The 27,301-nt window shown below is 48.6% G+C and overlaps 1 protein-coding gene across 11 annotated transcripts in view; it reads left to right on the top strand.

Moving 5' to 3' along the window:
* ATP9B (ATPase phospholipid transporting 9B (putative)) overlaps positions 1-27,301 on the top strand; it is a 229,832-nt gene that overhangs the window by 162,419 nt on the left and 40,112 nt on the right. For 9 of the 11 annotated variants that reach the window (XR_004677674.1, XM_034996241.1, XM_034996244.1 and 6 more), the window contains 2 exons: positions 14,907-15,019; positions 17,941-18,192. Coding sequence is in view for 10 of the 11 variants with exons in the window: in XM_034996241.1 (XP_034852132.1) it covers positions 14,907-15,019; positions 17,941-18,192 (365 nt within the window). In the remaining variant the exon portion in view is untranslated. The remainder of the gene's footprint in view (positions 1-14,906; positions 15,020-17,940; positions 18,193-27,301) is intronic. The other 2 variants (XM_034996239.1, XM_034996246.1) reach the window with 1 other exon arrangement.

The following is a 27,301-nucleotide window of genomic DNA, read 5'->3' as shown; positions in this document are numbered from 1 at the left end:
GCAGGCGCTGCAGCCTGCGGACGACAGTGGGGTCTCTGGTGCCGGCACAGGGTCTGGGCAGGGCTGGCTGGCGTGGTGCGTGACCGGTGCGCGCACTTGCGTGTGCTGGGCTCTTCACCCCAGGCGAGGCGCTTGACGCGGGCAGTGGTTGAGCAGAGGCCTGTCGTACTGGGAACCGCGGCCTTCTGAGAAAGCGTCACTTACAGCAAATACAAATTAACAGAGAATATGGCCACAGGCCACAGGGTGTTAGAAGTTGTGTTTCCGTCCCCCGTTGCTTCGTTGTAAAGCATGAGTAGCTCTGTGTTCACGTCACCGTTGATCCCACGTGATCATTGCTTACGACCTGGCTCCTGCGCTGGAAGTCTGTGGGGCTGGGTGGGTGGCCTGTCCCCGTGTGCCACGGGCAGACTTCCCTTTGTTTCTGTGCAGTTGCCACGCCCTGGCTGCCCCACGCACAAGCTGCGGTGCGGCCGCGCCACCCGCCGGGAACACTGGGTCAGAACGCTTTGTAGCTGCGTCTCCAGCAATGTGTCCTCTGCCTGCCTGTGAATCTCCATCGCCGCCCTGAGACATGTGCCTGCAGGACTTTGTCCTTAGAAGTTAAATTCCCCTCTACCTGCTTTGCTGCTCATCCTCCAGAGCACTCTACCTTATTAAGGAGCTACAGTGTTTTCCTTCTTCGGGATTCACAAACATGCCTTTTGTCCAAAGACATTTTCCGTCCCTGGCGCTCTCCTAACGGCCAGGTCACGGGGAAGCCTTCTGGTGGCATCTGCCCGCCTGAGTCAGCCCATCCCTATCACGAAGCTTCAGACTTGGGACATACTAACAGTTGTATTAAGATGACAAAAATTGTACGACCTATCAATTGATTGAAATCATGAAAACCGTTTAAGATTTGAAAAGCAGTTTTGCGTTGCTGACTCTTTCAGTAACTGGTTTAACCTTAGACACCCCTGCTGTACAAGAGGGTGTAGAAAGTCTCAAACTCGCCCTGACTTTCCTGCTCAGCGTTTTACAGGGTCTGCTATGAAGTAGAAACATCATTGAAAGTTAAAAAGATCCTTCCGGGATTCATCTTAGTATGTTAGGAGATGATATGCGCCCCTACATAAAGGAGCGTCTGCATGCATACCCCAGTGTCTCTCACCCAGCAAGATGCAGATGCATTCATTCAAATGGCAAAATAACTGAGCCAAAAATTTCATCGTTTATTTGATGAAATGATAGTCATTTGTTTGAATATTCTGTTATAACCTCCGTAAGACGTGATTTACTAGCAACTAGGACGATGGTACCAGACGCAGCGTTTGACTCGGATGGCAGGCCACCGGGGCAGGTCGTGCCAGCATTGGGCACGGCACCGTGTGCTGTCAGTGCGGTCCGAGCTCCCTCACAAGGCCACCTGGTGCACAGCAGCAGCCCCCTTGCTTCCCTGCCCTCGCTCAGCCCTCGGTGACCCCTGGTCGACCGTATGCCTCAGCCGGTCTGCCTGTGCTGGACTTCTCCCAGGAGTGGAAGCGCACACCGTGTGGCCTTCTGTGTCTGGCTTCGTTTGCTCAGTGGACACTTTCCAGGTTCACCCGCATTGTCGCATGTCTCAGTACCTGACTGCTTTCTATCGCGGGGGATACTCTGTCATGTGGATAGACCACATTTCATTTCCGCCTCAGTTGAAGGACGTTAGTGCGGGTTTTCCTGTTTCTGTTAGGAACAATGCTGCTATGAGCAAGGTTCTAGCCAGGGCGGGTAGGCAAGAAGAAGAAAAAGGCACCCACGCTATAAAGGGGAGTGAAGCTAGTTGTGTGTGACATGGTCTTCATACCAAAAATCATAAGGAGGGGGCGCCTGGGTGGCTCAGTCATTAAGCGTCTGCCTTCGGCTCAGGTCATGATCCCGGGGTCCTGGGATCGAGCCCCGCATCGGGCTCCCTGCTCCGCGGGAAGCCTGCTTCTCCCTCTCCCACTCCCCCTGCTTGTGTTCCCTCTCTCACTGTCTCTCTCTGTCAAATAAATAAATAAAATCTTTAAAAAAAGAAAGAAAGAAAATCATAAGGAATCTCCTAAAATCTATTAGAAGCAATAATGAATTTAGTAAGGTTTAAGATACAAGATGAATATACAAAAATGAATTGTATTTCTATACACTAACAACGAACTATCCAAAAATAGAATTAAGAACACAATTCCGTTTACAATGGCATCAAAAAAATAAAATCAGTACTTTATAGTGTTGAGATGGCAATAGGATTCCCCAAATTGATTTACAGATTCTACACGATCCCTCTCAACATCCCAGCTGCCTTCTTTGCAGAAATTGACAAGCTGATCTTAGAATTCCTGTGGAAATGCAGGGGGTGGTGCCCAGAGTGGTGTAAATAATCTTGGGAAAAGAGCAAGTGGGAGGACTCCACAGTTCCTCATCCCAGAGCCTGCCACCAGGCTGCAGGAATCAAGACAGGACGGTGCTGGTGTGAGGACAGACCTTGAGATCGAGGGGGTGGCATCAGAGTCCGGACATCAGTCCGTAGCTGGACACTCGGACGACTTCCAGCAAGGCTGCCAAGGCGGTGTGCCGGGAGGAACTAAAGCCTGACACTGCCGGCCGACTGGATTCCAGCAGGGGTGCCGCCATCCTCACTGGGGAGGACCAGCCCCTTCAACAGACAGGCGGGGAGAGCAGGACGTCCACGTGCAGCAGAATGAAGGGGGACCCCTACCTCACACCACACACAAAAACTAGCTCAAGATGGATTGCAGACCTAAATGTAAAACCTAAAATGATCATTTTTTTAAACTGCTGAGTTTTCAGAAACTACTCTAAATTTGTGTTCTATTTCATTCTCTTTGGCTCCATTAAGCACCAGAATAAAGAACTTCTAGGTATCTACCTTAATATAAAACTTTATAAACATAACCCAAAAAATAAAATAAAAAATAAATGTAGACATAACCCAAAAGAGGAAAGAAATAATTTAAATTTGGATATGTTATCTTTTAATTATTTTAAACTAAATTTTTAAATGCAACAGTATATTTACTCTTTTAACATGTGCTTGTATGTGTCTATGGGGACTCTGTGGCCTCCCACAGTTTCAAGGGGTCTTTGTGCATTACTCTAGAGAGTTCTCCAAACGGCAGCAGGAAGCAAACGTAACGACATGGTTGGAGTTTTCATCTCAGAACTTAAAATGCCGTCACCAGGCTGAAGAGGACAGTGAGCTGAAGCCATGTATTAAAGTAGCAGTCACTCTGCAGCTCCAGGTTTGCTGTCTAGAAACAGTCTGTGACTGGAGCGGTGATCATGATGTGCCTTGGTTTTGGAAAATACTTGCTGTCCCCATGGAGTATTGCATTTGGGAATGCCAGAATGCTCGTCTTCAGTAGCCTCGGGAGCACGATGCTCTAAGTAAGCCATCTGCCATGTGACTCCGAGAGGTGCCACCCTCAAGCCGTGGTGGGTTCGTGGGCGCAGGACCTGATCATCGGCACAGGAAGAGGCGGGCGGCCGTGCCTCTGACAGAGGGCTCTGCCTACGCACAGAGTGTCTGCGGAGCCCAGAGGTCCGCCAGCACCAAGTCCAGACCGCAGGCAACACGCCGGAGCAAGTTCATTTACCAGGAAGGACGAGAGAGCAGAGAAGGCTGTGGCTTGGGCTCAGGAGGCTTCACCTGGACCCGCACTCAAGCAGACAGCGTAGACACCCGACGGGAACCAGGCCTGGCCTTGTTATTTGATGCTGAGGAGCTACTGCTGTTTGTTGCTGTGACAACACGGGGGTTACGTGTATTGTAGGAGCCCCTTCTTTTGTTGGTAGCTGACACGCTCAGGCAGGAAGTGGCGGTCCCAGGAGCGTGGCCCAGCGGTGGTCCTTGCTGACGTGAGGCGTCCGTACGCCGCTTTACGTGACGCCATTCTGTCCGCTTTGGGGTATGTTGGACATTTCCCTTAAAAAACGCAGACGGGTTGGGACGGAAGACACATTCCCGAAAGTCAGTTCCTGGCACTTCTCGTTCCTCACGTTTGTGGTTGAAATTTCTTGCGTGTTTTGCTTTCTCCCTGCTGTTGGTAGCCCGCATACACGCGTGTGCACATGCACGGATGTGCACACAGCACGGCGAGAGCGGTCCCCGACACACGCCCCGGGGCTGTCCCGGGTGCGTTTGCACGCAGTAGGGCGTCTGGCAGTAGGCCCTCCTAAGTCAGCGTTGCTCTCGTGAGGTCAGCTCCCATACAGAGCAGCGTACGCGTGCTGGCGCCTGGTTGTCCTCGGGGCCTCCTGGCGGGACCACCTCCTCGTCGGCCCCTCCAGGGAAGCTGCGTGAGCGTGGAAGCTGTAGACCCTCCTCTCCACACACTCGCCCACGTTCCGCTTGCTGCTCTCCGGCCCACCGAGGTAGAGGTGAAGAGGGGCTCACACCTGAGGGCAGGATGAGATGCGTGTCCCAAGAACCGTAAGCCGCGCCTCCCACGCGCAACCCCCTTGTGTCTCAGGTGCGTTTCCTGCCGCAGCACGGCCTCCTGCTCGCGCTCCGAGGCTGCCTCGTGGCGTCGACCGCCAGCCGTTAAGAAGTCCATGCCTGGCTCCAGAACTCAGTTCAGGGAGACACGTGGCTTTTCTCTAAACGCATTGTCATTTGCTTTTAAAAATATTCGCATATTCCTAAATCCGTGTTAAGTACCACAAGTAACGATAGTTTGCAAAGTCAGGAAATTAAGAAGAACAACGGTTTTTCCAACAGAGCCAGTTTTCAGGCCAGGAGGGTATTACGTAACAAAGCGTCTTCTGCTTTTTTGTGCAGTGCTTTCCAGGCTTGGGCTCTAGCTAGAAAACTTCTTCATCTGGTTGAAAAACAGTAATGAAATTGTTTACGTTTCTGTCCTTTGGTGGCAGCATCCTACGTATTTCTGCCAAACCTCCCCTTCCTATTTATTTATTTATTTATAATTAAAATCAATTAGCGTATAACATACTAGTTTCAGAGGTAGAGGCCAGTGATCCATCAGTCTTATATCACACCCAGTGCTCGTTCCATCACGTGCCTTCCTTACTGCCCATCCCCCCACCCCGCTCCCCTCCAGCAACCCTCAGCTTGTTTCCTAGAGGTAAGAGGTTTGTCTTGTGGTTTGTCTCCCTCTCTGGTTTCATCTTGTTTGATTTTTCCCTCTCTTCCCCTATGATTCTCTGCCTTGTTTCTTAAATTCCTCGTATCAGTGAGATCATATGATAACTGTCTTTCTCTGATTGACTTATTTCGCTCAGCATAATGCCCTCTAGTTCCAACCACATTGATGCAAATGGTGGGTATTCATCCTTTCTGATGGCTGAGTAATATTCCATTGTATATATGGACCACGTCTTCTTTATCCATTCATCTATCGATGGACATCTGGGCTCTTTCCACGGTTTGGCTATTGTGGACTTTGCTGCTATAAACATCGGGGTGCACGTACCCCTTCGGATCTCTACATCTGTATCTTTGGGGTGAATACCCAGTAGTGTAATTGCTGGATCGTATGGTAGCTCTATTTTCAACTTTTTGAGGCACCTCCATCCTGTTTTCCAGAGTGGCTGCACCAGCTTGCATTCCCACCAACAGCGTAGGAGGGTTCCCCTTTCTCTGCATCCTCGCCAACATTTGGGACATTAAAATATGTGATATTACAGTTAGCTTAATGAAGGACAAGATGTAGCTAAATCAGGTGCTTAGGCATATTTTGCCTTGATGAAACTAAACTATCATTCAATAATTATACTTAATACTGTATTTAAGTCCATGAACCTTAGAATTACTTCCTAATTTTGCAGTTGGGAAGCAGAGGTTGATGACCTGACAGAGTCAGCACGTGCGTGAAGAGCAGAGGCGTCCCCAGCGTCGGGTGCACGAGCTTACAGACGCCAGAGGCCGCGCGTGCCGTGCTCCATGTGTCAGCGTCTCCCCCTGCGTGAGGAGGAGGTCTCCTGCAGTACTGCTTTGGAGACCTCTGGTGCTGGGGAGGCCAGTGTGAGCCCGGGTCCTGGAGAAGGCGCCGGAGAACGCACTGCAACCTGTGCCCTGTGCTCACGTCCTTGTTCCTTCCCATGCCTTCGGTGAAGTGTCATAGCAGGTTTCTTCCAGTGGCCGGTTGTCCGCTGCGTGTGGTACCGATGCAGCCAAGGGGTCTGGGTTTCTTCGTCATACTTCTTACTTCGATGCACTTTTTGTATTCCTTACGTCGTGCAGACTGTGAACTCAGGGTAAGCGTGTGTTCGCCCCCGCCCCAATTCACGCGCTGTCTGGGTTTGTGAGTTGGGCGTGCCCACACCCTCTCCCAGACAGGCTGGCTGTGACTTGGGACGGCTCGCCTGTGCTGGGTCATGGGGACGTGCTTGTTGGACAGCAGTATCGTGGCGCCACCTTGGTAACCGCGGCGATCATGCATCTCAATTCCTTTTTCCATGATGAGTGGAGAGTGGGAAAAGGATACGCTGATACCAAGCGTGAAATAAACGTAGTTCTCATACACATGATACGGTTGAGGTGATCATGGAAATGCGTTTGGAAGGGAGTGAGGTCAAGCAGCCATCACTGAGCTTTGTTCGGTGTCTTGGCCCTGATGCAGGTGACAGCATATTCAATGGTGAAGGGAAAGAATCAAAGTGAAGGGGGCCGATTGCTGGAAGCGTGGTGTCTTAACACCGAGGCACAGGAGTGTGGGGTTTACATTCCTGTTAATTCTCTGAAGCTGATCCTTCCCTTTCCCACACTCCGGACCTTGCGTGGAACCACCATTGTCTTGTGTAGAGACCGGCTCTCTCCCCGGGCACTCTGGTCCAGGTGATAAGGGGCTGTGACCTGGGTGTCAGGATTTAAAAACTCCCAGGTGGTGAGTGGGCAGCAGTGCTCAGGGTCTGCTGGGGTGCGCACAGTTAGACACAGAGCCACTGCCCAGCCTGAACGCGGTGTCCCCATCCTGTTGATCCGAGGCTGTGGAGCAGGAGACCTAACCTCACGGGCATGTTGGAGGTCCTACCCGCTCTGCTGCCTTGATTAAAATACATGCCATCTTCAAAGAAAAACTGTCCATTTAAAACCAAAATGTTTTATTACAACAGTGTGTAATCTCAAGACTTCTTAAGAACATGAGCATTTGCAAGGTATATATGGATAGTAGAATTTAATAGGTTTTTACATAAGGAGACCAGTATAAATGTAAATTTATCACTAGGTAAGTAAATGTGTAACTGTCAGATCTTAAGAACGTAATTTAGGGCGAGTGCCTCTGAACAGTTCTGTGATCATGAGCTAATGCCAGTCAACGGCCTTGCTGAGCACCCCATGTGGGCAGAAGGCATCCGGGTCAGTAGAACCTGTGGGTCCCGGGCATGGCCCTCTACGTAGATTCAAATTGTACTCCCCGAAATCTCATCTTGAAGAATCTACCCCACATAAATAATGGTTTTGTAGCTGCATTCTTTGGTGATAGCAAAAAAATTTTAAACCACTGGAGTATCCGTGTTTGGGAGGATGATCCAAAAGAACATGGTATATCATACCGGGTTTATGGTATACCCCCTAAAAATAACATAAAATACCCCTGTGTGTACTCATGTGAAAAAATAGTTCATAAATGCATACTGATCTCTACCAGTGGAAAAGTTGGGAGAGGTTATATACCTAAACTAGGTGACCCCAGGGTGTGAAAGGGTACAACGAGTATTTACAACTTTTAAAATAAACGAGGGCCTCCAATTCCAGAATGATGGAGTGGATGTTCTTCTCCCTGTGCGTCCTGCTGAGCACGCCACGCACCTGACGTGCTGCATGCAGCGCACACAAGAACACCGTGAGCGGGGAGGGAGGAAGGCAGGCTCGCCCCGTCAGGAGGACCAGCAGTCCGTTCCCTGGTGTTCCGCCTCGTGCCCAGACTGGGGCCTAAAGAAGCCAGCGATGCAGAATGCCAGTGGGCACAGACAGGCCGAGAAGAGCTGCTCTCTCTGACTGAAGACGGGAACGCTCACGCTTCCATTCCAGCCGTTGGAGAAACCACAGCGCGTGTGGCCCCAGGATGATGTGACGGATGGAGGAGTCAGCACCTGGTGCAGTGGCAAGTTGCGCAGTGTTCCCTGTCCGTTTGTGCTCAGCAAAGGCCCCACCCTCTGTCTCCGAAGACCAGGTGGGGACCCTAGACTTCCAGCCTCTCGTGGCCGTCCACAGATGACCCAGCTCCCTGGCCAGCGCGGAGTCCGAGAAGGCCAAGGGCCAGACTTTCATATCTGCTGGGCAGGCAGCCTGCATGGCCGCTGTCATGAACAGAATCAGCGCGGGTGAAGAACTGATGGGTCGTGCCAGGTTAGGGGTGGGCGAGGCCGTGGATGTGGCCACGGACGCAGGCGAGGACCTTATTGGTGCAGATGGGACGCCTCTGCATCTTGATGGCCGTGCTGGCCACGCAGATCCACACGTGACGGTGACGTGGCGCCGACACGCTGCGCAGTGCCGGGCGCTGGCCTGATACCGCGCCACTCAGCGTCAGGACGGCCAGTGGGGGTGCCGGGCGGAGGTGCGGGCAGCCCCCGGTGCCGCTGTCTGGGAATCCGAATTGCTGCAGGAGAAGTCAGAGAGGAGCCAGCAGCCTTTACTCGGAGGCTGGCAGACACGAGAAAGGCCTGTGGTAGGCGTGCTGCCCAGGTTTAGGAGGAATAACACATTTCCTTGGGAGGTCGCAGTTTTTTCTCTGAACTAGAGTGTTCCTTATGAAAAGCATATTTTTCTTACTTTTTCCTATCATTTCGTTGATGTTCCTGGTAGCTGCTATTTTTTAAACTGGAGAGCTCTAATTCTGTAATCGTCTAGCATTTCAGGGGCCTGGCAGGTCCCAGTGAAGCGCAGGGTGCTAGAGGCCCAGCCCTGGCTGCGGTCTGTGCTCCTGCCAGGATCAAGGGAGAGGATGTTTGGGGAGTAGCTCCACGGGCTCTTGTACACATGCTGCTTTGCAGAGCTCAGCGTCAGTCCTTGCAGTGCTCTCGCTGGAAGGTCTGCAGTCCTGCCGTCACCCGCCCCGCGCGACAGAGGCCTGCTGGAGCTCAGAAGGCCGCCCTTGCCCCAGGCCACGGAGACGTGTGGCAGAAGCGGCTGCTTGCGAGGGTGTGTGTGCGGCGGCCTGTGTCCCAGACACCTGCGGCTTCCTCAGTCAGGTGTTCATCCCCACCATCGGAGCTGTGTGACTTCCCAGGAGGGGGGCCGCAGTACAGTGAATTCCGCGGTGGTCACGTTTATTTTAATGCGCATGGATTAAATGTTGTGATTGTTCTTGACAGTTTAAAAACCTGTTGAAATGCATCAAATACGGCCCCAAAGATCTTTCTAGGAAAGATTACTCTCTTTCTAGAAATGCCTGATCCTTTCTCCTAAAGTATAATTTGACCTGCTCTTTTTCCTAATCTGCATTATAACCTTAAACCGAATCTGGTCTTCGAATGAAGCTTTCATCTTCCTCAGTGAATGTGAGCACAGCACATAAATCTGGTGATGGGTCAGTGACCAAGCATCGGACTGAGGCAGGTGGGCACGTGGAAGACATACAGATCTCGTAATCAGAGGATCTGACTTCTTGTCTCTCTAAGTCACTGACAGCCTGACCACAAGCAGTTCATTTCACTTCTCTGAACGTGCTCACTTACATAGAAAGCGGGGACAGGTGCTCGCGCTGCCCTCCATAGCAGGTGGAGGTGAGGGTCCTTCTGGCACCTTTGAGGCGCGCCAAGTGTCTCTGGTTTCTGGCTGAGCCCCGTGCTCTGAATGAGCAGTAAGGTGGGCCCCGTGGCACAGTCTGGAGAACTTGGGACGGGGGCACCTTCACCAGAGGACAGCGTCCTGCTCTGCCAGGCCTCCCGCCAGCCAGCCAGCCAGCCGCGGAGCCCCGGCCCCTCAGATCTGCGGCTTCCTGAGCGGATTCAGCCTCGCTCTGCCTACTTTCTTCTCCCCCATTCCCGGGAGGGTCAGCCACCTGAGCTTCCGGATTGGTGTCCTCCTCTCTGTGTCCAGCTGCCACATCACCCCTCCCTCCCCTAGACCTTCCTGGACTGTGGCCCCCACTGTCATCACTGCGCGCTGACCAGTCACTGTCACCCCCGCGGGAGTCCCCAGGACGAAGTCAGGCCCCCGAAGCACAGCACAAGGCGCCCACAGCACACGGGACACGTGTCCGTGCTGCAGCCCTCCCCACTGTCCTCCCCCAGCAGCCACAGACTCTGCACGTGGTTCCCAGTGGGCTCAGTGCTGCTCGGGAGCAGACTCGTTTCGTGCTCTTGTCTCTTCCTCTGCATCACGAGGTTCCTGAGGAAAGGGACTCTTGTGACCTCTTTGTGTCTCAGGCGCTTGGTACACGATCTTATTTACTCTTGGCCGCATCTGTGCAAGCTCCATGGTCATGTCCTTATTTGCAGACACACTGAGGTGTGAGAGGTTCCTCAGTGCACGGTGACCAGTAGGGCTCACACCCAGGCCCATCGGCCTCGAAAGACCCAACACATAGTGATGCCTTTAAAGGAGTTTTTTGCCCAATGCATGAGTGAATTCCAAGTTTATTAGAAAGCGGTGGGAATGTGAGAGTTGACTGTGTTTAAAGCCACGCGGGCGCAGAAGCCGTGCAAGCTGACGTGCGAGGGGCACGTTTGGCAAGGATGGTGAAGAGATCTTTCCATCCTAAGGAGCTGACATTTCATGTAGATGGTGGACGTTGCTGGTGCTGTTTGAGGGAGGGGAGAATGAAGGGTCCTTACTCTAGGAAGGTGGCACCAGTCAGGAGGTCAGAAGCCATTCCTGAGGCTCGCAAGTCGGGATGAGCGGTGAGGGCCCCAGAGTACACGTAGCAGCGAGAGATGCCCCGCGCCACACCCCTGTGGCTGGCTTGAGGAGGTCTGAGCGTTGGCAGAAAGGACAGGGAGGATGATGGAGGGCAGCATGTGGGGCACTCCGCCTGCCCGCCTGTGGACCCCCCTGCCAGCCTCCGCCGGTGTTTCACAGTGGGGGGGTGGGCGGCAGGGGGGCGGCAGTGCCCGCACTCAGGCGCTCAGGTCGCGCTCCTGCAGGGGCAGGTGCTGCTGGTCAGGGGGCGTGCGGGCCAGGTGGCGGAAGGGGAGGCCAAGGCTGTGCGTCCACAGGGTAGAACAACCATCCTAGAGGAGGAGTGGGTGGAGCTGGGCGCTATGAGATCTGGGAATGGTGACGCCTTAGACCCTAGAACGTCTGCAAAGCCAGAGAATCCTAACAGTGTGGCCCCAGCACAACACACACACAGACCAGGGGAACAGAATCAAGAGCCCAGAAAAAACCCCACCCGTAAATGGGCAACTAACGTAGGACAAAGGGGCAAGAGTAGACAGTCTCCTCAGTACGTAGTGCTGGAAGAACTGGACAGCAGCGTGCAGAAGAACGAAACTGGACCTTTGTCCTGCACCACACAAGATGAACACAGAACTGAAGACCAGAAACCATAGAAGTTCTAGAGGAAAACACAGGCGGTAATCTCTTTGACATTGGCCTTATCAACATTTATTTGGATCTGTCTCTCCAGGGAAGGGCAGCAAAAGCTAAAATAAACAAACGGGATTACATCAAATGGGATTTCATCAAACTAAAAAGCCTCTCCAGAGCCAAGGAAACCCATCAACAAAATGAAAAAGGAACCTATTGAATGGGAGCAGATATTTTCAAATCATCCACCCTGTAAGGGGTTAATGTCCAAAAACATATGAAGAACTTAGACAACTTAGTATCAAAAAATTAAAACACCCCAGTTTAAAAATAGGCAGAGGATCTGAAAAGACATTTTTCCAAAGAATACCTGTAGACACATGAAAAGATGCTCAACATCACTAATCGTGGGAGAAATACAAATCAGAACTACGATGGTACATCTCCCTCACACAGGTCACAGTGGCTAAAGTCAACAGGTGTTGGCGAGGATGCAGAGAGAGGGGAACCGCCGGGTACGGCTGGTGGGAACGCAAGCTGGTGCAGCCACTCTGGAAAACAGCAGGGAGGTTCCTCAAGACGTTAAAAGGAATCACCATGTGATCCAGCAATTGCACTTCTGGGTGTTTATCCAAAGAAAATGAACACTAATTCACAAAGATACACACCACCCCCATGTTTGCAGCAGCATTATTTACAATAGCCAAGATCTGGACACATCGCAAGCATCCATCCATAGACGAATGGATACAGGAGAGGTGGTAGAGACGTACGTTACTCAGCCATAAAAATGAAATCTTGCCATTTTTGACAAAAAGGATGGACCTAGAGGGTATGGAGCTCAGTGAAATGAGTCCGAGAAAGTCAGAGTTGTGGAATCTAAATAACCAAACGCAAGAGAAACAGACTCATAGACATGGGGAACAAATGGGTGGTTACCAGAGGGGAGGTCTGGGGAGGGGGGTGGGGAGCCGCAAGCCTCCGGTTATAAAATGAGTCACGGGGATGAAGAGTACAGCCTGGGGAGTGTGGTTGGTGATACTGTAGAACGCTGTGCGGTGACAGACGGCGACTGCACTTACCATGGGGAGCGTTTTGTATAAAAATAGCGACCCACTGCTGTGTACACCTGAAACAGATGGCGTGTGTCAGTTAGCCTTCAGTTTTCACAAAAAAGAGCTACGGAAGTGATCCATCCAGTTACAGCGACAGCACTGTGAAGCGGTGGGTCTTCGCACTGAGTGAACTGGGCGCACGCACCCCCAGTGCCGTCCCCGCGGATCCCGCCGGTGTGAGCTGGTGAGCGGAGCAGGGGACCCCGGACTTAGGGTCTTTGGTCGCTTGCATTCACTGGTTTACAAACCTAAAGAAATAATAGTTTATTCTTGGCAGGAACTGTGCAGGTGTAGTATTCTTATTTTTGCCATACGTATAAAATTGTTAGTAATAAAAAGGTTGAAAGAAGTATTATTTATTGTAGTCGTATTTATAAACTGCCTCATTACCACAGCCCACCGTAGATTAGAAGCCTCACATTCAGTGTATGTCAGGAAAAGTGTCTACAGGAAATTCTTTGATTATGTCAATCTGATAAGTAAAACATTTTTTATTAAAATAACATATTAAATAATTTTTCAGGGAACTGCTCATTTGGGCATATGTAACAGAGGGAGCTTGGTGCTTATTCTAATAGCAATTAATGTACAATTTCATTATCTTTTGATGATAGATAACTATCGTTTTCATCTCAAATCTTTGATGTAAATAATTTCTAGAACTTCCTTATTTCATTTGGAGGCTGAATTGTTTTTAATTACATTCTTTAATATAAACTACTATTTTAATTAATTCTGCTTTACTTAATGAGGATGACATAACCAGAAAACCCTTTTAAACTGTACTTCTCACATAATTTTGATTTCGGGAAACTTAGGTGCCATTTAATTGAGGTACTAAAAGGGCTAAATAGAATTTTGCAAAAAGCAAAATTTCTAAAACTAATCAGCATCGCTGAGAAGAGCTGCTCTTTGAAGTTTATGAGACCCTAATGTATGTATTATATCCATTCTTGTAAGAAGGTTGATCAAAACAGTCTCTGAAACAGTGTCCATGAAATATGGGTTTTCCTTTATGTTAAAGTAGCCTTCCTGTCCTAGTGGGAGTTCTGAACTATTTTGTCTTGAACACCAGTGTGTATGGAGTCATGGATAGATGCGAAAACATTTTGTATTATATCTTCCACGTCACGTGTGCCAAAGAAAGTTAGTTAATATCTTATGGGTGTCTTGTAGCCGTGTGGAAAGCCCAGCTTCTAACTGACTGGGGCTAGGATTGTTCATATCCACGTTGATAATTATATCAGTCAGTGGGTAGTCCTTCTGTGAGCTGTGAGGTGCGTGCAGAAAAGCCCGGGGGAGACTACATGGCCGCACTTTTCATTACCGCACCTGACGTACGTGCTCACAGGTGTTCATGCTTCCTCAGGTTGCTTTACTTCTAGAAAACCCAGTAAGCAAAAATCATACGTGCGTATTGTATGTGCATTTTTATATTAAGTGATACACATACACAATGTTTGGGGTTTTCAGAGTCATGAAGATGTGTAACATTGTGTATTTATGTGTCACTTTTAATGAAAATTCACCGTTTTTGAAATAACGTTAACCTCTCGCTGCCTTTCATAATGTTACTTCACTGTATTTGGCAGACCCAAGACGTCTCATAAAATTGACCTGTGTGTGCTCCTCTCTTAACTGCCTTCCTTACACACCAGGAGTGAAGCACTTCCTCGTGCTCAAGCACACGTGAGTGCCTGGCCTACATGGACTGGCCGTCCCCAGGAGTGAGCCCTGGCCATCTGGAGGGATGTGAACACCTCCAGGCAGCTCACCGGGCAGAAGCCCAGCTAAAGAGAACGTGCCTCCCTGCTCACTGACCTTTCTTTTGCTCCACACGATGCAAGCGGTGCTAAGGGTTAAATGCATCTGTTTCTGTTCAATGACAAATACTTAATTTTTCAAAATTGGGTTTTTTTAAAAAACTGGTAGGCACGCTAATTTGGGACTAGTTGATGTCTTTCTCAGGCAGTGTTCTAGAGTATAATTACAAAGATAGTGACTCTGTTTTCCAGTTTCATGCCTGTCTCTTTCAGAACAGGCAGAAGTTCTATTTGTACCAAACAATGCATCTGAACTGAAAGGCAGAGGCCACACTTTCTTCAGGTAGTTAGAGCCCTTCACGTTACTGCACGCTCTTCCGGAGGGATCTGGGAGGGACACTTGTCCTCAGTGGGGAAGGACATTCCTAGCTGCTGGAATTACAGAGCAGAGCATTCTCACTGCCAAGGGGCACCCAGGTATGAGAGCTCGGCCCATGGATGTCTGTGTACGGGATGGGGAGTCCTGGTCCTGTTGAGCTTTCCTCTGTGACCTGGTCTTTGTTGCAGGAACCCTCACCCAGAACGAGATGGTGTTTAAGCGGCTGCACCTGGGGACCGTGTCTTATGGAGCAGACACAATGGACGAGATCCAGAGCCACCTCAGGAATCCATACTCACAGGTAAGCTCATCGGCGTCCGCACGGGAGCTGCTTGCAAAAGTGCCCGGCTCTGTCGAGCCAGCCTGAACCCGCTGTATCCGCTAATCTGGAAATCAGCAAACATCTTTGAATGTCCTAAAACACTCAGTTCTAATTTATAAATCAAGAAGCAGTCTTTGAACCAATTTTAAATAAGCATTTCTATACTGTAAAATAATAGAAGGGATATAATGACCTTAAACCAGTTACTCATATGAAATAATTTTCTTAGTGAAATACTCCAAAAAATTACTCAGGATAGGTAGTATCTTTAAGACTATGAAGTAGAATACTACATCACAGGTGTTTCTCACCAGTTCCTCTGGGTTTCTTCATAATTAATAAGATTTTCTCATATTTTTTTGCTTCTTCAATAAACAGAAGTAGACACACGGTATCACGAGCCCTAGTGTCCCTGTCATTCTGCCTCAGCAGCTATCCATGCACCGCAGACCTGGTTCCCTCCGTAGCCCTTCTCCTCCTTCACCATACCACTGTGAAGTGAAACTCAAATGTCGCGTTATTTCATCTGCAAATACGTCGTCTGTGTCTGGATTAGATAAGGACTCCTTGGGCGGGGGCGGGGGGCATGTATCCTAAATCTTGGCCTTTCCCTGGAGCCTCAGGAGCTCTCTGAGGTTGCAGGAACAGGAAATACACAGCCTCGTAGCCACAGCGTTTGCCGGAGACTTCGTAGGCCGTGCGCTCTGCAAGTGCGTCTGTGGCCTGTGAAGGCCCTGCCTCACCAGGTCCTGACATTGGGCCCACAGGGCCACGTGTTCCCACAGATGACGGGGTGTGGGGCAGGCAGACACAGGCCACTCTGCAGGGTTCATTTTAGGCCGCGCGGGTCCCCTAGCCTGTTCCCAGGAGGCGTTTGTGTTGCGCTCATTTGAATTCACTGATTCTGGGTAACCAAACCTCGCAAGCCCAGGGCGTCTAAGATGCCGCACGCACAAGGCTGTGGTTTGAACCCAGGGCTGCTTTTCTGCCTCTCTGCTGGCCTGTTGAGGGGTTCGGTCACCCCCATCGTAACAGGCCAGCATATATCAGGTGCAAACGTGCACATCACCCGCCCCCCAGGGAAGAGGGGGCTCGCATGTACACAGACCACTGCCGCCTCGAGGCTCCCACGGGCCATCTGGCAGCGGTGCCCCCAGAGGCTGTAGGCCCTGTGTATTGACGGTCATACTTCTGACTTGACTTTCATAGACGGGGCTGAGCCACACGCCCTGAGCAGTTTCTGCTCTGACCAAATTCAGGTGTACTGTCTGCCTTACATTCAGTTTGTGAAAACCTTCTCTTCCCCTGTAATGTTTACCAGAATGGCGTATACTTTACTTTTCAAGACGCTGTCAAATGAAAAGTATCTAATGCATATGTGTTTATCGTATGTAATGATCACTTACAGAAGCACACATACGTGCACACATACACTTAAAACCAAGCCCTTTCTTCAGTTGGATGTCATTCAGTTCAATACAGAGCATTTTGTAACCTAGAACATTTATTAACAGAAGGAAAATCTAAAAAGGAGAAGGAAAAAGACTTCCCTTCTCCTGGTAATCTAGTCTAGGTCAAAACAGTACCAGGTAAAATCTGTTTTTAAAAAAATAAATTTACATTATCCATGAATATGATTTTGATAGCTCCAAATAAGCTGTTTTACTAGAAAAATTAAAAACAGAAAGGATGAGTCAGTGTATAAAAATAGCAAATATTTAATACTTATTTCCATGGAGGAGGTCTTTTAAAAATCTTTTTTTCTAAGCTGTCTGTTGGTTGGCTGATTAGATAGTACTCTTTTGTAAAATTGATTTTATTCCTGAGATTCTGTCCTTTTATTAAGATGGTAATAGTCTACCAAGTCCACTGCAATGTAACACGAATCTTTCATAATCTGATTATATTTCCCCTCCGGAAGCATTTGGTGATGGAGGGCATAATCTTTAATGGCATTTGTGTGAAATTAAATTATACAGCCATCGATAAACAGAGTCCTAAGGGGAGTCAGCCGTGTTGCGTGCCGCTCTCCCTTTGCCGTGCGAGCGGCACGCGGGTGGGAGGCGAGCGCGGGCGAGAGGCGGCGCCGGCAAGCCCTTCATTCGACAGCACTGTGACTTCACTGGCAGAGTAGTCACGGCTCGGTGGCTCTGCACGCCCCGTCCAAAAGCGAGAGCCTGGCTTTCTCAGGAGGGCCGTCACGAGTGGCCATGAAGGTAACCGAGGAGCCTCCGTGGTCCTGCTCCACCTCCCCCGGGAGCGGGGTGAACGGCCTGCCGCCCACCCCACCGCCGGAGGCGAGTGCCCTCGAACACAGCCCGGTGCGGGGGGGCCAAACGCAGGGAGCAGGGAGTCATGTCCGGAGCGCGAGAGTCTGAACTAGGAGGTGGGGATCAGTTTTCGTCCGATGCAGGGGTTACTGTCATGCACAAAACTAGCTCTAATGCAGAGGCTGTGACAGGCTGAATTCCTTTATTGTATTACAGGAAGGTTTGTAAGTCTTTTTTCCCTGCTTTTAGTGTTAGTCCACTTCAGGTCCAGCACTTTTTAATGAGACACGAAAGCAGTTAGGAGTATGTGGCTCTGGTTTGCTCTTTAACTCACCCCATCTTTGCACGGAGAACGAACATGACTTATTACGGACTTAGCAAGCCAATGCCGTGGATCAAGTGAATGTAGAAAAGGAAAGCTCTCCGACTCTAAGCACTGCAACAGACAGTCTGGTCGCCGTGCCGACCAGGAGACGCCAGTGTGCTGGCACAGACCCGGCACGTGAGCGAGCCCGGCACGTGAGAGCTGCTTGTCTCATCCCTCACTGATGCGCTCATAAAAATCACGCAGGGTGGTACCTCCAGTATCGTCTACGTGTGTCTCTAATTTTGTGACGTTCCGTATTTTAGCAGATGCAGTTTCAAGCTAGCGGGAACGCTGCCAGTTCAACGCCACCAAAAAAGGCCCAATCCTCAGCTCCCAAAGTGAGAAAAAGTGTTAGCAGTCGAGTCCACGACGCGGTGAAGGCCATTGCACTGTGCCACAACGTGACCCCCGTGTACGAGCCTCGAGCCGGTGTGACCGCGGAGGCCGAGTACGCGGAGGCAGACCAGGACTTCAGCGACGGGAACCGCACCTACCAGGCCGCCAGCCCTGACGAGGTCAGTCGGGGCCTCTTAGAGGATGTCAGATTCAAACCTGCACCGGAGGCGTGAGAATTCGTTCTTCTGGGGCGTGAATGCAAGGGGAGCTTTATTATCGCATCTAATGGTGCCTTAGCTCCAGGCCTGAAGGCCACACGGCTCTTTTGGATCCGTGCATTTGGTCCTCATGTGTCCACATACTCCAGAAAGTCTTAAGAGTGAGTTACTGGAAAACACATGAGAAAAATCGGAGTTTTACTGATTTTGTAAACTGATTTGTGACCAAGTCAGATCTTAACAAAGCTGCTGGAGCCTGGACTGTTCCTCCCTCATCGTCCCATCTTCATACTTCCACATGAATTGTCAGGCTTACGTGTTAAATTTCCGGGTTTGTTTGTTTTGCCAGAATTTAGCTGTAGCATATTTATTTCAAAAGAGAATTGGGATATAAATCATTTCAAAAATCTACAGAAGACAGAAACAGTAAAATCTTAAATGTGGCAAATTAGTCATTTCTGACCTTACATCATTTTTTTATTTTTATTTTTTTATTTTGTTTAAAGATTTTATTTGTTTTTGTCAGAGAGAGAGAGAGAGAGTGCTCACAAGCAGGGGGAGCAACAGAGAGGAGAAGCGGGCTCCCTGCTGAGCAGAGAGCTCGATCCCAGGACCCCGGGATCACGACCTGAGCCAAAGTCAGACACTTAACCGACTGAGCCACCCAGGCGCCCCCATTTTTTTTATTTTTAGATTGATAAAAGCCATTGTTAAATTAATTTGCCCAATTCCTATTCAGCCAGTATATTTTAAATAACGTTTTCTTATGCTCTCCCTTATACTCAAGGTTCTTGAGATGATTCTGTAATCAAGCCAACGACCATGGGAGCAATATAAGTAAACAAGCTTCTTTAAATACTCCATGAAATTGGATCATGTAATAACCCCCAAAAAGTACCGTCAATCACAGTTTAAAAAAGAAAAATCAGATCTGATGTTTTAGAGCGAGGAGCCCGGTGATTCTCATAAACGAGTATTTCAGAAGAGCGCAGTCCTTCTGCCCCGGTGACATCCCAGCAGGGAACTTGGGCGCCGCTTTCCCCCGAGATGTCCGCATCGGCGAGGCTGGGGGGCTGGGGCCTCAGGCTGCCGCTGGGAACCACAGCGTGAAACCAGGAGCGCTGAGGTGCTGGGGCGTAACGTGCACTGCAGAGTCCGGAGCACTGACAAGAGCATCCCTGTCGTGCTAAATAAAATTAATTAAGAGGTCAGAAGATACATCTGTTAAGTTTCCCGTGTTAGGAAAGGCGTCCTGTGAGTCATAGCTAGAGCCAACTTGGGACCTGGGGCAGAGAGGACTGTGTAGACGTGTGTTATGGGTGCTGGCTCTCAGGGGTTTGTGTCCTGCTTCCCTGCAGCTGGGAGCAGCCGGTCCTGCCCGGCCTGTTTGTTCCTCGAAAGCTGCTTGCGACCATCCTGATATGTTTCGTTCCCAGAGGCGCCCTCAGTCTGTGTCTGGGAGCCACAGGGGCTCACCAGCACCCTTCATCCTGTCTGCACGGCACAGAGACTGACAGTTTTGTTTTCTTCAGTCTTTTTTGTGTATCTGCCTTTTTCTGTACCTGTGCTCGGTTCCAGAAGTGCTGATTGCTGGGCCTGGTGTGGGGCCGGTGCTTCTCCATTCTGGAAACGCACTAAGTGGCCCCCACAGCTGAGAACCACTGAGTCTTGTGAGTCTTCCCTGGGCGCTCCCTATGGTGTGCGGGAAGCACCGCGGCCAGCAGGTGGAGTGCCCGTGTGCTGGTCCCTCCGCAGTGTCCCCCGCAGGCCACACCCTGGAGACAGAGACTTGGGACCTGGTTACCTTGTTCTGATTTCATAATGACGAGGAACCCGAAGTGCACCAGCAGACGCTCGGCGTTTTACTAAGCTTTATGCACCGCTGTATTACTTGAAAACCAAATTTATTTTTGAAGAGGTAGTTAAACAGGCACTGCCTTGTTTATTTAGTCAGGAAATTAGCCCACGATAACTAAACAAGCTACTTTAGAAATTAGGACATGTCATTACTCATGTAAAAGCTTAGAGGTGGTGAAAAACAGCCAAAAAGATGAAAGTTCAGTTGTTTTTCTTTAAACGCGGAAAGCTGAGACCAGTTTCACTAGCTCCAGGCCTCCCTGCAATGCTCGCTCACATGGAGACACCTCCCGCCCCCCCCGCCCCGCCCCCTGCAGCTGCCTGCCACACCCCTGCAGCCCTGGGCCCCCTGCACTGTGGGGTTCTGCTCAGGGCTGATTTAGCTGGAGCAGGCCTCCTCACGCACCCCCGGTGTCCCGGGCACACTGCGGGTCACATAGCTTGCGTGGGGCTCAGAGCGCCTCGCAGACATGAAGCGTTCAGGTTGCTGTGCTCAAGTCATTCCCGTGCACCCCAACTTCTCCCCACGCCTCTGCCTGCACCCCACCCAGGATGCTCTTGTTGGTTCACAACCAGCTGACAGTGGGCTCGTCAGGGCTGGGGTAGAGGGAACTTCCACTCTTTTAAACCCTGTTGTATTACTATTAGACATTTTTACAGTAACTTTATTATTCTTATAATTAGTTTTTAAATTAAACTGAAAAGAATGAAAGAGCCTGAAGGCAAAGAAGGATCTCAAAGCCTGTTTGATCCTGAACCATCACCTTCATAACAGCTTGTGGGGGTCGACCCGGCACCTTTTGGGCATGACGCGGTACCACAGGTGTTTGAGGGGAGGGGCGGTGCTCTCTCTCGGCCTCCTCAGACTCTTGTCTTCTTTTGTGCCCTGTGAGGGTCTCATCCGGACCGCCCCCCCGCGGGTGTGTGGGTCTCAGCCACCCCCCCCCCCCCACCGCCCTGCAGGTGTGCGGGTCTCAGCTGGGCCCTTGAGGCCCAGGCTGCAGGGAGGTGCTGGGACGGCCCCGCCTTGGGCAGAAAGGAGGGAGCTGTCCGTGGTATTTATCTAGAAATCAGTTTCCTGGGAATATCAGGCCTTGATGTTCGAGCAGGGGCCAGAGCCCTGGAGTCCATAGCCAGGCCGAGTCTCGAGTCTCGCAGTAAAAGGTCTTTCCCTGTTCTGCTGCCTGATGACCTTGTGATGGCGAATCCCCATCGCTGTGGAGTCCCAGCGTCACCCAGCTCTTCTCAGGATCGCTGGTGCGGCCTGTGAACACTGGGACTGGCCGTGGTGTGGCAGGTGGTTGAGGAGCTGCGCAGGGTAGCCGGCTCATCACGCACAGGGAGGCGGGCACGGGGCGCGTGGGGAGGCCCAGTTCCGCCATCTCTCCGGCTCTCCTCCTCGGTGTGCTTGGTCTGGAGTCTGCTGGTCGGGGGATGGGACTTCATTAGCACCACTGGTACACTCTAGATTGTGTTGACCAATAAATATGGAGACATCTGTTGTGGCCAAACTGCATGCAGCTTTGGGAATCGTGTATGTAGCACATATTTTTATTTGGTAATAGGAAATCTAGGAGAAACTGCTCAGAGGAAGAGCTAAGATTTAGATGATGTATAAATTGCCATCTTAGCATTCCATTGTATGCTTTGAAACAGATGTGGGCCCCTGGTCACGGCCCTTTAAAGGAAATGGACCACGTTCCTTTTCATACAAAGAAAGGGTTGAACACATTTTTTTCTGTATTATATAACATTCTAGAAATTCTCAAAAATTGCATGTGATTATATATTGAAAAAGAACTATTTCCCAGGCTTAAGCCTAGGAAACTGAGACCACAGATGTTTCTCAAGAAAAATTTTATTAGAAGTTGTAAAAATACTATATTACATATTTACCTTGTTACCCGCCAAAAGTAAATATAAATTTTATTGAAAATACATGGAATTTTTCATCTTTAGGTTTTTATATAACTCATAACACTTTCTAAATCTTAAATTAGGTATTCACAATAGAGAGGGAATCTCATCAATTCCAAGATTACCGGAATCAGATAGAAACTGCTAATCTTATAATTAGAATTTTTTCCTTGTTTAAAATTTCTTTCTACTTTGGAGATTGGACAATGATTAAAAGTAGCAGCCCATTTAAATCTTAAAAAAAAATCCCTAACACATATTTTAAATCTGAAAATGAAGAAAATAGAGTTCGTCATAATTTTTAAAGAGCTCTATTGATGCAATGTTTGCAAATCCCTAAGGCCCAAGGAAAATAATCTAAATGGTTCATTATTTAGCTTATTGAACTTTGCTGCAGTTAGGTTGACGGATGATGGCAATGCTTCCCAATCACCAAAGCACCGTTTTAAAAGCATTTTTTATTGAATAAAGTGCTTAGAATATTGCACCCTGGAGCTTTATTCAGGGAAATGGCTCAATTGATGTTTTCTGTTTGACCTCAGCTTTGACCTATCACAACATATATGGTTAATAAGCAACATTATCATTTCAGAGACGTCACTGTTTTTGTCCATTCTGCATCAACAACCCTGCTCTTACAATCCCTACGTGTTTATGGCTCTTGTGTCCTCTTCGTCTTTAGAAAGAACGTAATTTAAGTAGAATGTTCTTGTTTCTGAGACCCTGGTATCACAGTTGCAGTTCTTCACAACATAAGTGGCCTTCATTTTCATTTTCCTGAAAACAGAAAGGATCTCTTACCTAAAGATGTGCACAAATGAATGTTTTATACAAATAATGAAATTCTGGGGGAATTAATGTTAAATCCTTAAAGGCTCTGTGAGGTACAGTCATTAAATACTTGCTGGGACGTGTCATCGGGGAACATCGGTGATACTTTAAGGTGTAGCAAGCGGTGGTAACGTACAAGTGTCAGTAACTCATCGTGTATTCACCGCGTGGAGCCCACTGATGCCCTGTCCCTGTTTCTTATGATAAGTGATCAATATTTCATTTTCTGAGAGAGTAGAAAGTTTCACTTGCCTGTCACTTTATCTCCAGAGCCTGAGCATAGCAAACTGCAGCTTAGTAAAACATTAGATGTTCCCTGGAAATTCCTGGACAGAATTAAGACCCATCCTCCTTCGGTTGTGGTGTGTCCCGTGCGAGACCCCGAATGTCGTGAGCCCTCAGAGCGGATATGTGCTCCGTGGGCAGAGCCTTGGTGCTCACAGTCCCCAGCTCCAGGGATCAGGGCACACGGTGACACAAACCCTGAAGACCTCTGGCCTCTTTGGGCCCCAAAAGACTGATTGGCCATGATTTTTAATGACTGCTTCCTTCTGAAAACTAGCTGTTTATTGGTAATATTCTTCTCCGCACTGTGGCGAGAACGTTCTGTGTTTACATATTATTTTCAGGTACAGATATCAGCTCCTCACTTGGACATTTATTTGCAAGAATCAGCTAAATGCCAAACCACAAGTGGATTATTTAAATACGGAAGTAAATATCGTCCTTAATGGCCTTGCTTTGGGTTTCCCAAAGCAAGCTCTCGTGGGTGGGGTGTGTCCCGTTGTATACTCGCTGTATTGTGCGTGCTCAGTGGCGTGGGGCTGTGATGTTGCCTTAGAGCGTGTGGGGGCGGGCCCCTGTCTGACGGACACCTCCTCCCAGGAGCAGCGGACAGCGCGTGCACAGCCGACCATGACTGCCGATCGGCAGGTTTTCCAGGTGATCAGATTACATTTCATGTTCATATTCTGCTAAGTTATAACAATGATGGTAATACCACACTCGAAAATGAAGACAAGTCTGTGATCAGGTTATGATCTATCTCAAATGCCTGGTGAGAAAGGCATCCCTGGCTTGTACCTGGCAGGTACGTGTATGTCGTTGCTAATGTGATCAAAGGAGGTTCTCCCAAGCTTTTCAGTAATGGCACAGAAGCTGCTGAATAATGGAATTGTAGAGAAAGACTAATGTTAAGATCTTGCTTCATGTTTTCTCTCCACGGAAGGGCCCTTGGAAACACCTTCCTATAGTGGTTATACTTAGCATGGAGAAGTGCGATGTGCACATAAGTTGCCTGTGACAAAGATTGTGTGTTACTAAGTGGCCTGTGGATGAGATTTAGCCCAGGCTCCCTCTTAAATATATTTTTTATATTCACATTTTAATTAATTTTACCTCTGTGTTATTGTCAGTAGTTACATTATTAGAAATTTCTAAAAAGGGGCGCCTGGGTGGCTCAGTTGGTTAAGCGACTGCCTTCGGCTCAGGTCATGATCCTGGAGTCCCGGGATCGAGTCCAGCATCGGGCTCCCTGCTCGGCGGGGAGTCTGCTTCTCTCTCTGACCCTCCCCCCTCTCATGCTCTCTCTCAAATGAATAAATAAAATCTTAAAAAAAAAAAATAGAAATTTCTAAAAGCTCAGTAGCCATGGAAGTAGTCATTTGAAATGTATTAAGCCTTTAAGTTTGGAGTTATCTTTACATTTCAGAGAATGATCTCTCAGGATTACATCCTGTTAGAACGTCAGGCAGCAGCTTCCGGAGGAACGTGGCAGCACACACGGAGGATTTGATAAACCACTTTCCCCACATTTTATTCTGGTACTGACAAAACTGCCAGAACAGATCAAGTCAAGCAGTAGCTCCGGAAACTGCCTTACTAAAGAACCCTACCTGAGCACCAGGACAATTTCGTCTTCTGTGGGCCACGGATACAGGGCGAGGGGTGCTAGATGGCCCACACCGTCACAGAGAGCATCCCCCGGGAACAAGAAAAGACATGCACCCCCCCCGCCCCCGCCCTTCTCACTGATGGGGAAGGCAGGTGGCTGTGTGTTCCCTGCTCCTGAGATAATTCTGAGCCAAAGACCTGGCCGTTTCTACCCAGCCCTCAGCAGCTTTGTATGCATGTCCTGTTAGTGCAGAGAACACAACCAAAGAGAAGCCCTGGTCAGGAGAGGCCAGAGATCCAAAGCAACGTCTGTGCAAACACTGAACAACTCCTGCTCACGCTCCAGCTCCCAGGGCACAGCCAGCAGCGTGGTGGTGGGGGGGCGGCAGACAAAACTGCATTTCCCTTGGAGGACATACCCGGGAGCATCTTGCAGACCAGACCAGAGGCTGTGTTCCCCAACAGAATAAGTGAACTCGCATCAACGAAAAAATTCAGAAGGATAAAACAAAACCAGAGGAAAGTAGGAGAAAGAAAACGTAAGGAGAACAAAAAGTAATGATTGAGAAGGCAATAAATTCAGAAATTGTTGGCAAAGATCATAACTAATATAAACTAATACAAACTGGTGAGTGCAAACTAAGTGCAAAATTAATCCAACACAAAACTTTTCTGGAACAAGGAGGATATTCCAAAGGTTTCTAAATCACTTCATGAAGCCAACTTAATTCTAAATTCTAAAATCTGATCAAGATAACATAAATAGACACACAGTAAGAAAGAGATTTACAGATGAATATTATGACCATAGAGACAGAAATCCTGTAGTACCCACAAACCTACAGTATGTTGAAAGACCATGACCCAGTAGCATTTTTCCTAGGAATACAAGAATGATACTAGGAAATACATTAGCATGGCTCTGTAGGAGTCAGAAATCACTTGATAATCTCATTTCCATTAGTGAGTGCCTTAAAAAAGGCATTTAAGTTAAAATTCAGTACCCATTCCTGGATCAAAACAAACAAACTAGGCCCCTCTCCACATCCAGTAATAGTCAATGCAAAATAGAGAGGTCCTTTCTTAGCATGATTCATGATGCCAGTCTTAAATCAATACTCACCATCACACCAGCTAAACTCTACAGCCGTCCCAAGTGAAGAATAAAACAAGGATGTCTGCTAACTGCAGTACCATTTCATACTGTCCTGGATGTTCTATCCAGACAGTGTGTCAGAAAAAAATCATTATCGTTATTACAAGGAAATAAAATTACTGCTTAGACATGATATGACTATATCTAGGCAACCGAAGAATCATCATTCAGGAGACCCCAATAAAAATACACAAACTCATACTTTCTTATATATCAACAACCACCTGCTACATTGAAGACGATGTCCCATTCATAAACCCACAACAATAAAAATATTTAATCATGAACTTAAGTAGAAACATGTCCTGTGGGGAAAAAAAGCAGCTAATTTTAAAGCTATGCTTCAAAGCACTGTTATTAATGCTTTACCTACATCAGTCTTTTAATAGATTCTGAAAGAGGTGTCCTCATTGATTGTTCAGGTAATTGTCAGCCCTGGCTCCCCTTCAGAAACATCTGAGGAGTTTTAAACCCTCCAATGTCTAGATTTCTTCCAAACCTACTGAAACTAAATCTGCAGAATGAAACATTCTTCACCAATTCCTTCTATTATTCCTGATTGATCTGTTTTAAAAACAGTTAATTTCAGTAAATGTGAAGGTTGTGGTGTATGTTGCTTAATCAGTTAAGTAGGTACACATGTTCATATTAGACTGTTGTGCGAATCTACATTTTACCAGCACAGAAGAACCTCCTGTGAAGAGCACTGTGCCAGGAGTCCGTAGTCTTGAGTCCTAGAAACCCCTCACCCCTGTTGGGCCTCCATGACCCATCAGAGGAGAGCAGGGCTGTATTTTTATGCCTGGACCGGTGACGCCCCTCCCCCCGCCAGCTCCCTCACAGTTACTGGAATACCCAAGCAGTCTCAGGCCTTGTATCTAATCGAATGTGATTTGCAGTCGCGTACCTTCCCACATCCAGGCCCAGGTGGCTTCCGGTGAATTCAACGAAGCATTTAAGAGGAAATAATACCAATTCTATAGAAACTCTTCCAAGATACAGTAGGGGAAGGAACACTTGTCTGTGTTAAACTGACACCAATATCAGACAAAGGCATCATGAGAGAGCTACAGACCAAATCACTTCTGAGCAGAGGTGCAGAAATCCCACAGAGTGGGGGCAGGTAAAGCCCAACAGGAGGTGAAAAAGATAACATCCTGATCAAGTGGAGCTTGCCCCAGGAATGCAAGGCTGGTTTGACAGTTGTAAATCGATCAATGTAATTTCCCACAGACTGTAGGGGAAAAGCCATATGATCGTTGCAGGAGCTTCATGGGGAAAAACACTTGGCAAAAATCCAGCGTCTGTTTCTGATAAAAATCTCTCAGTAAACTAGGAGTAAAAGAGTTGGTGCAGCTTAATAAGGACATCTTTGAAAAATCCTGCTGTTCACATGATACTTCATGGGAAGCAATG

Source organism: Mirounga leonina, unplaced genomic scaffold (genome assembly GCF_011800145.1).
Source record: "Mirounga leonina isolate KUSES-001 unplaced genomic scaffold, KU_Mleo_1.0 Mir_93, whole genome shotgun sequence".
In the NCBI taxonomy this organism is placed as follows: domain Eukaryota; kingdom Metazoa; phylum Chordata; class Mammalia; order Carnivora; family Phocidae; genus Mirounga; species Mirounga leonina.
This window is presented reverse-complemented; position numbering and strand designations above follow the sequence as displayed.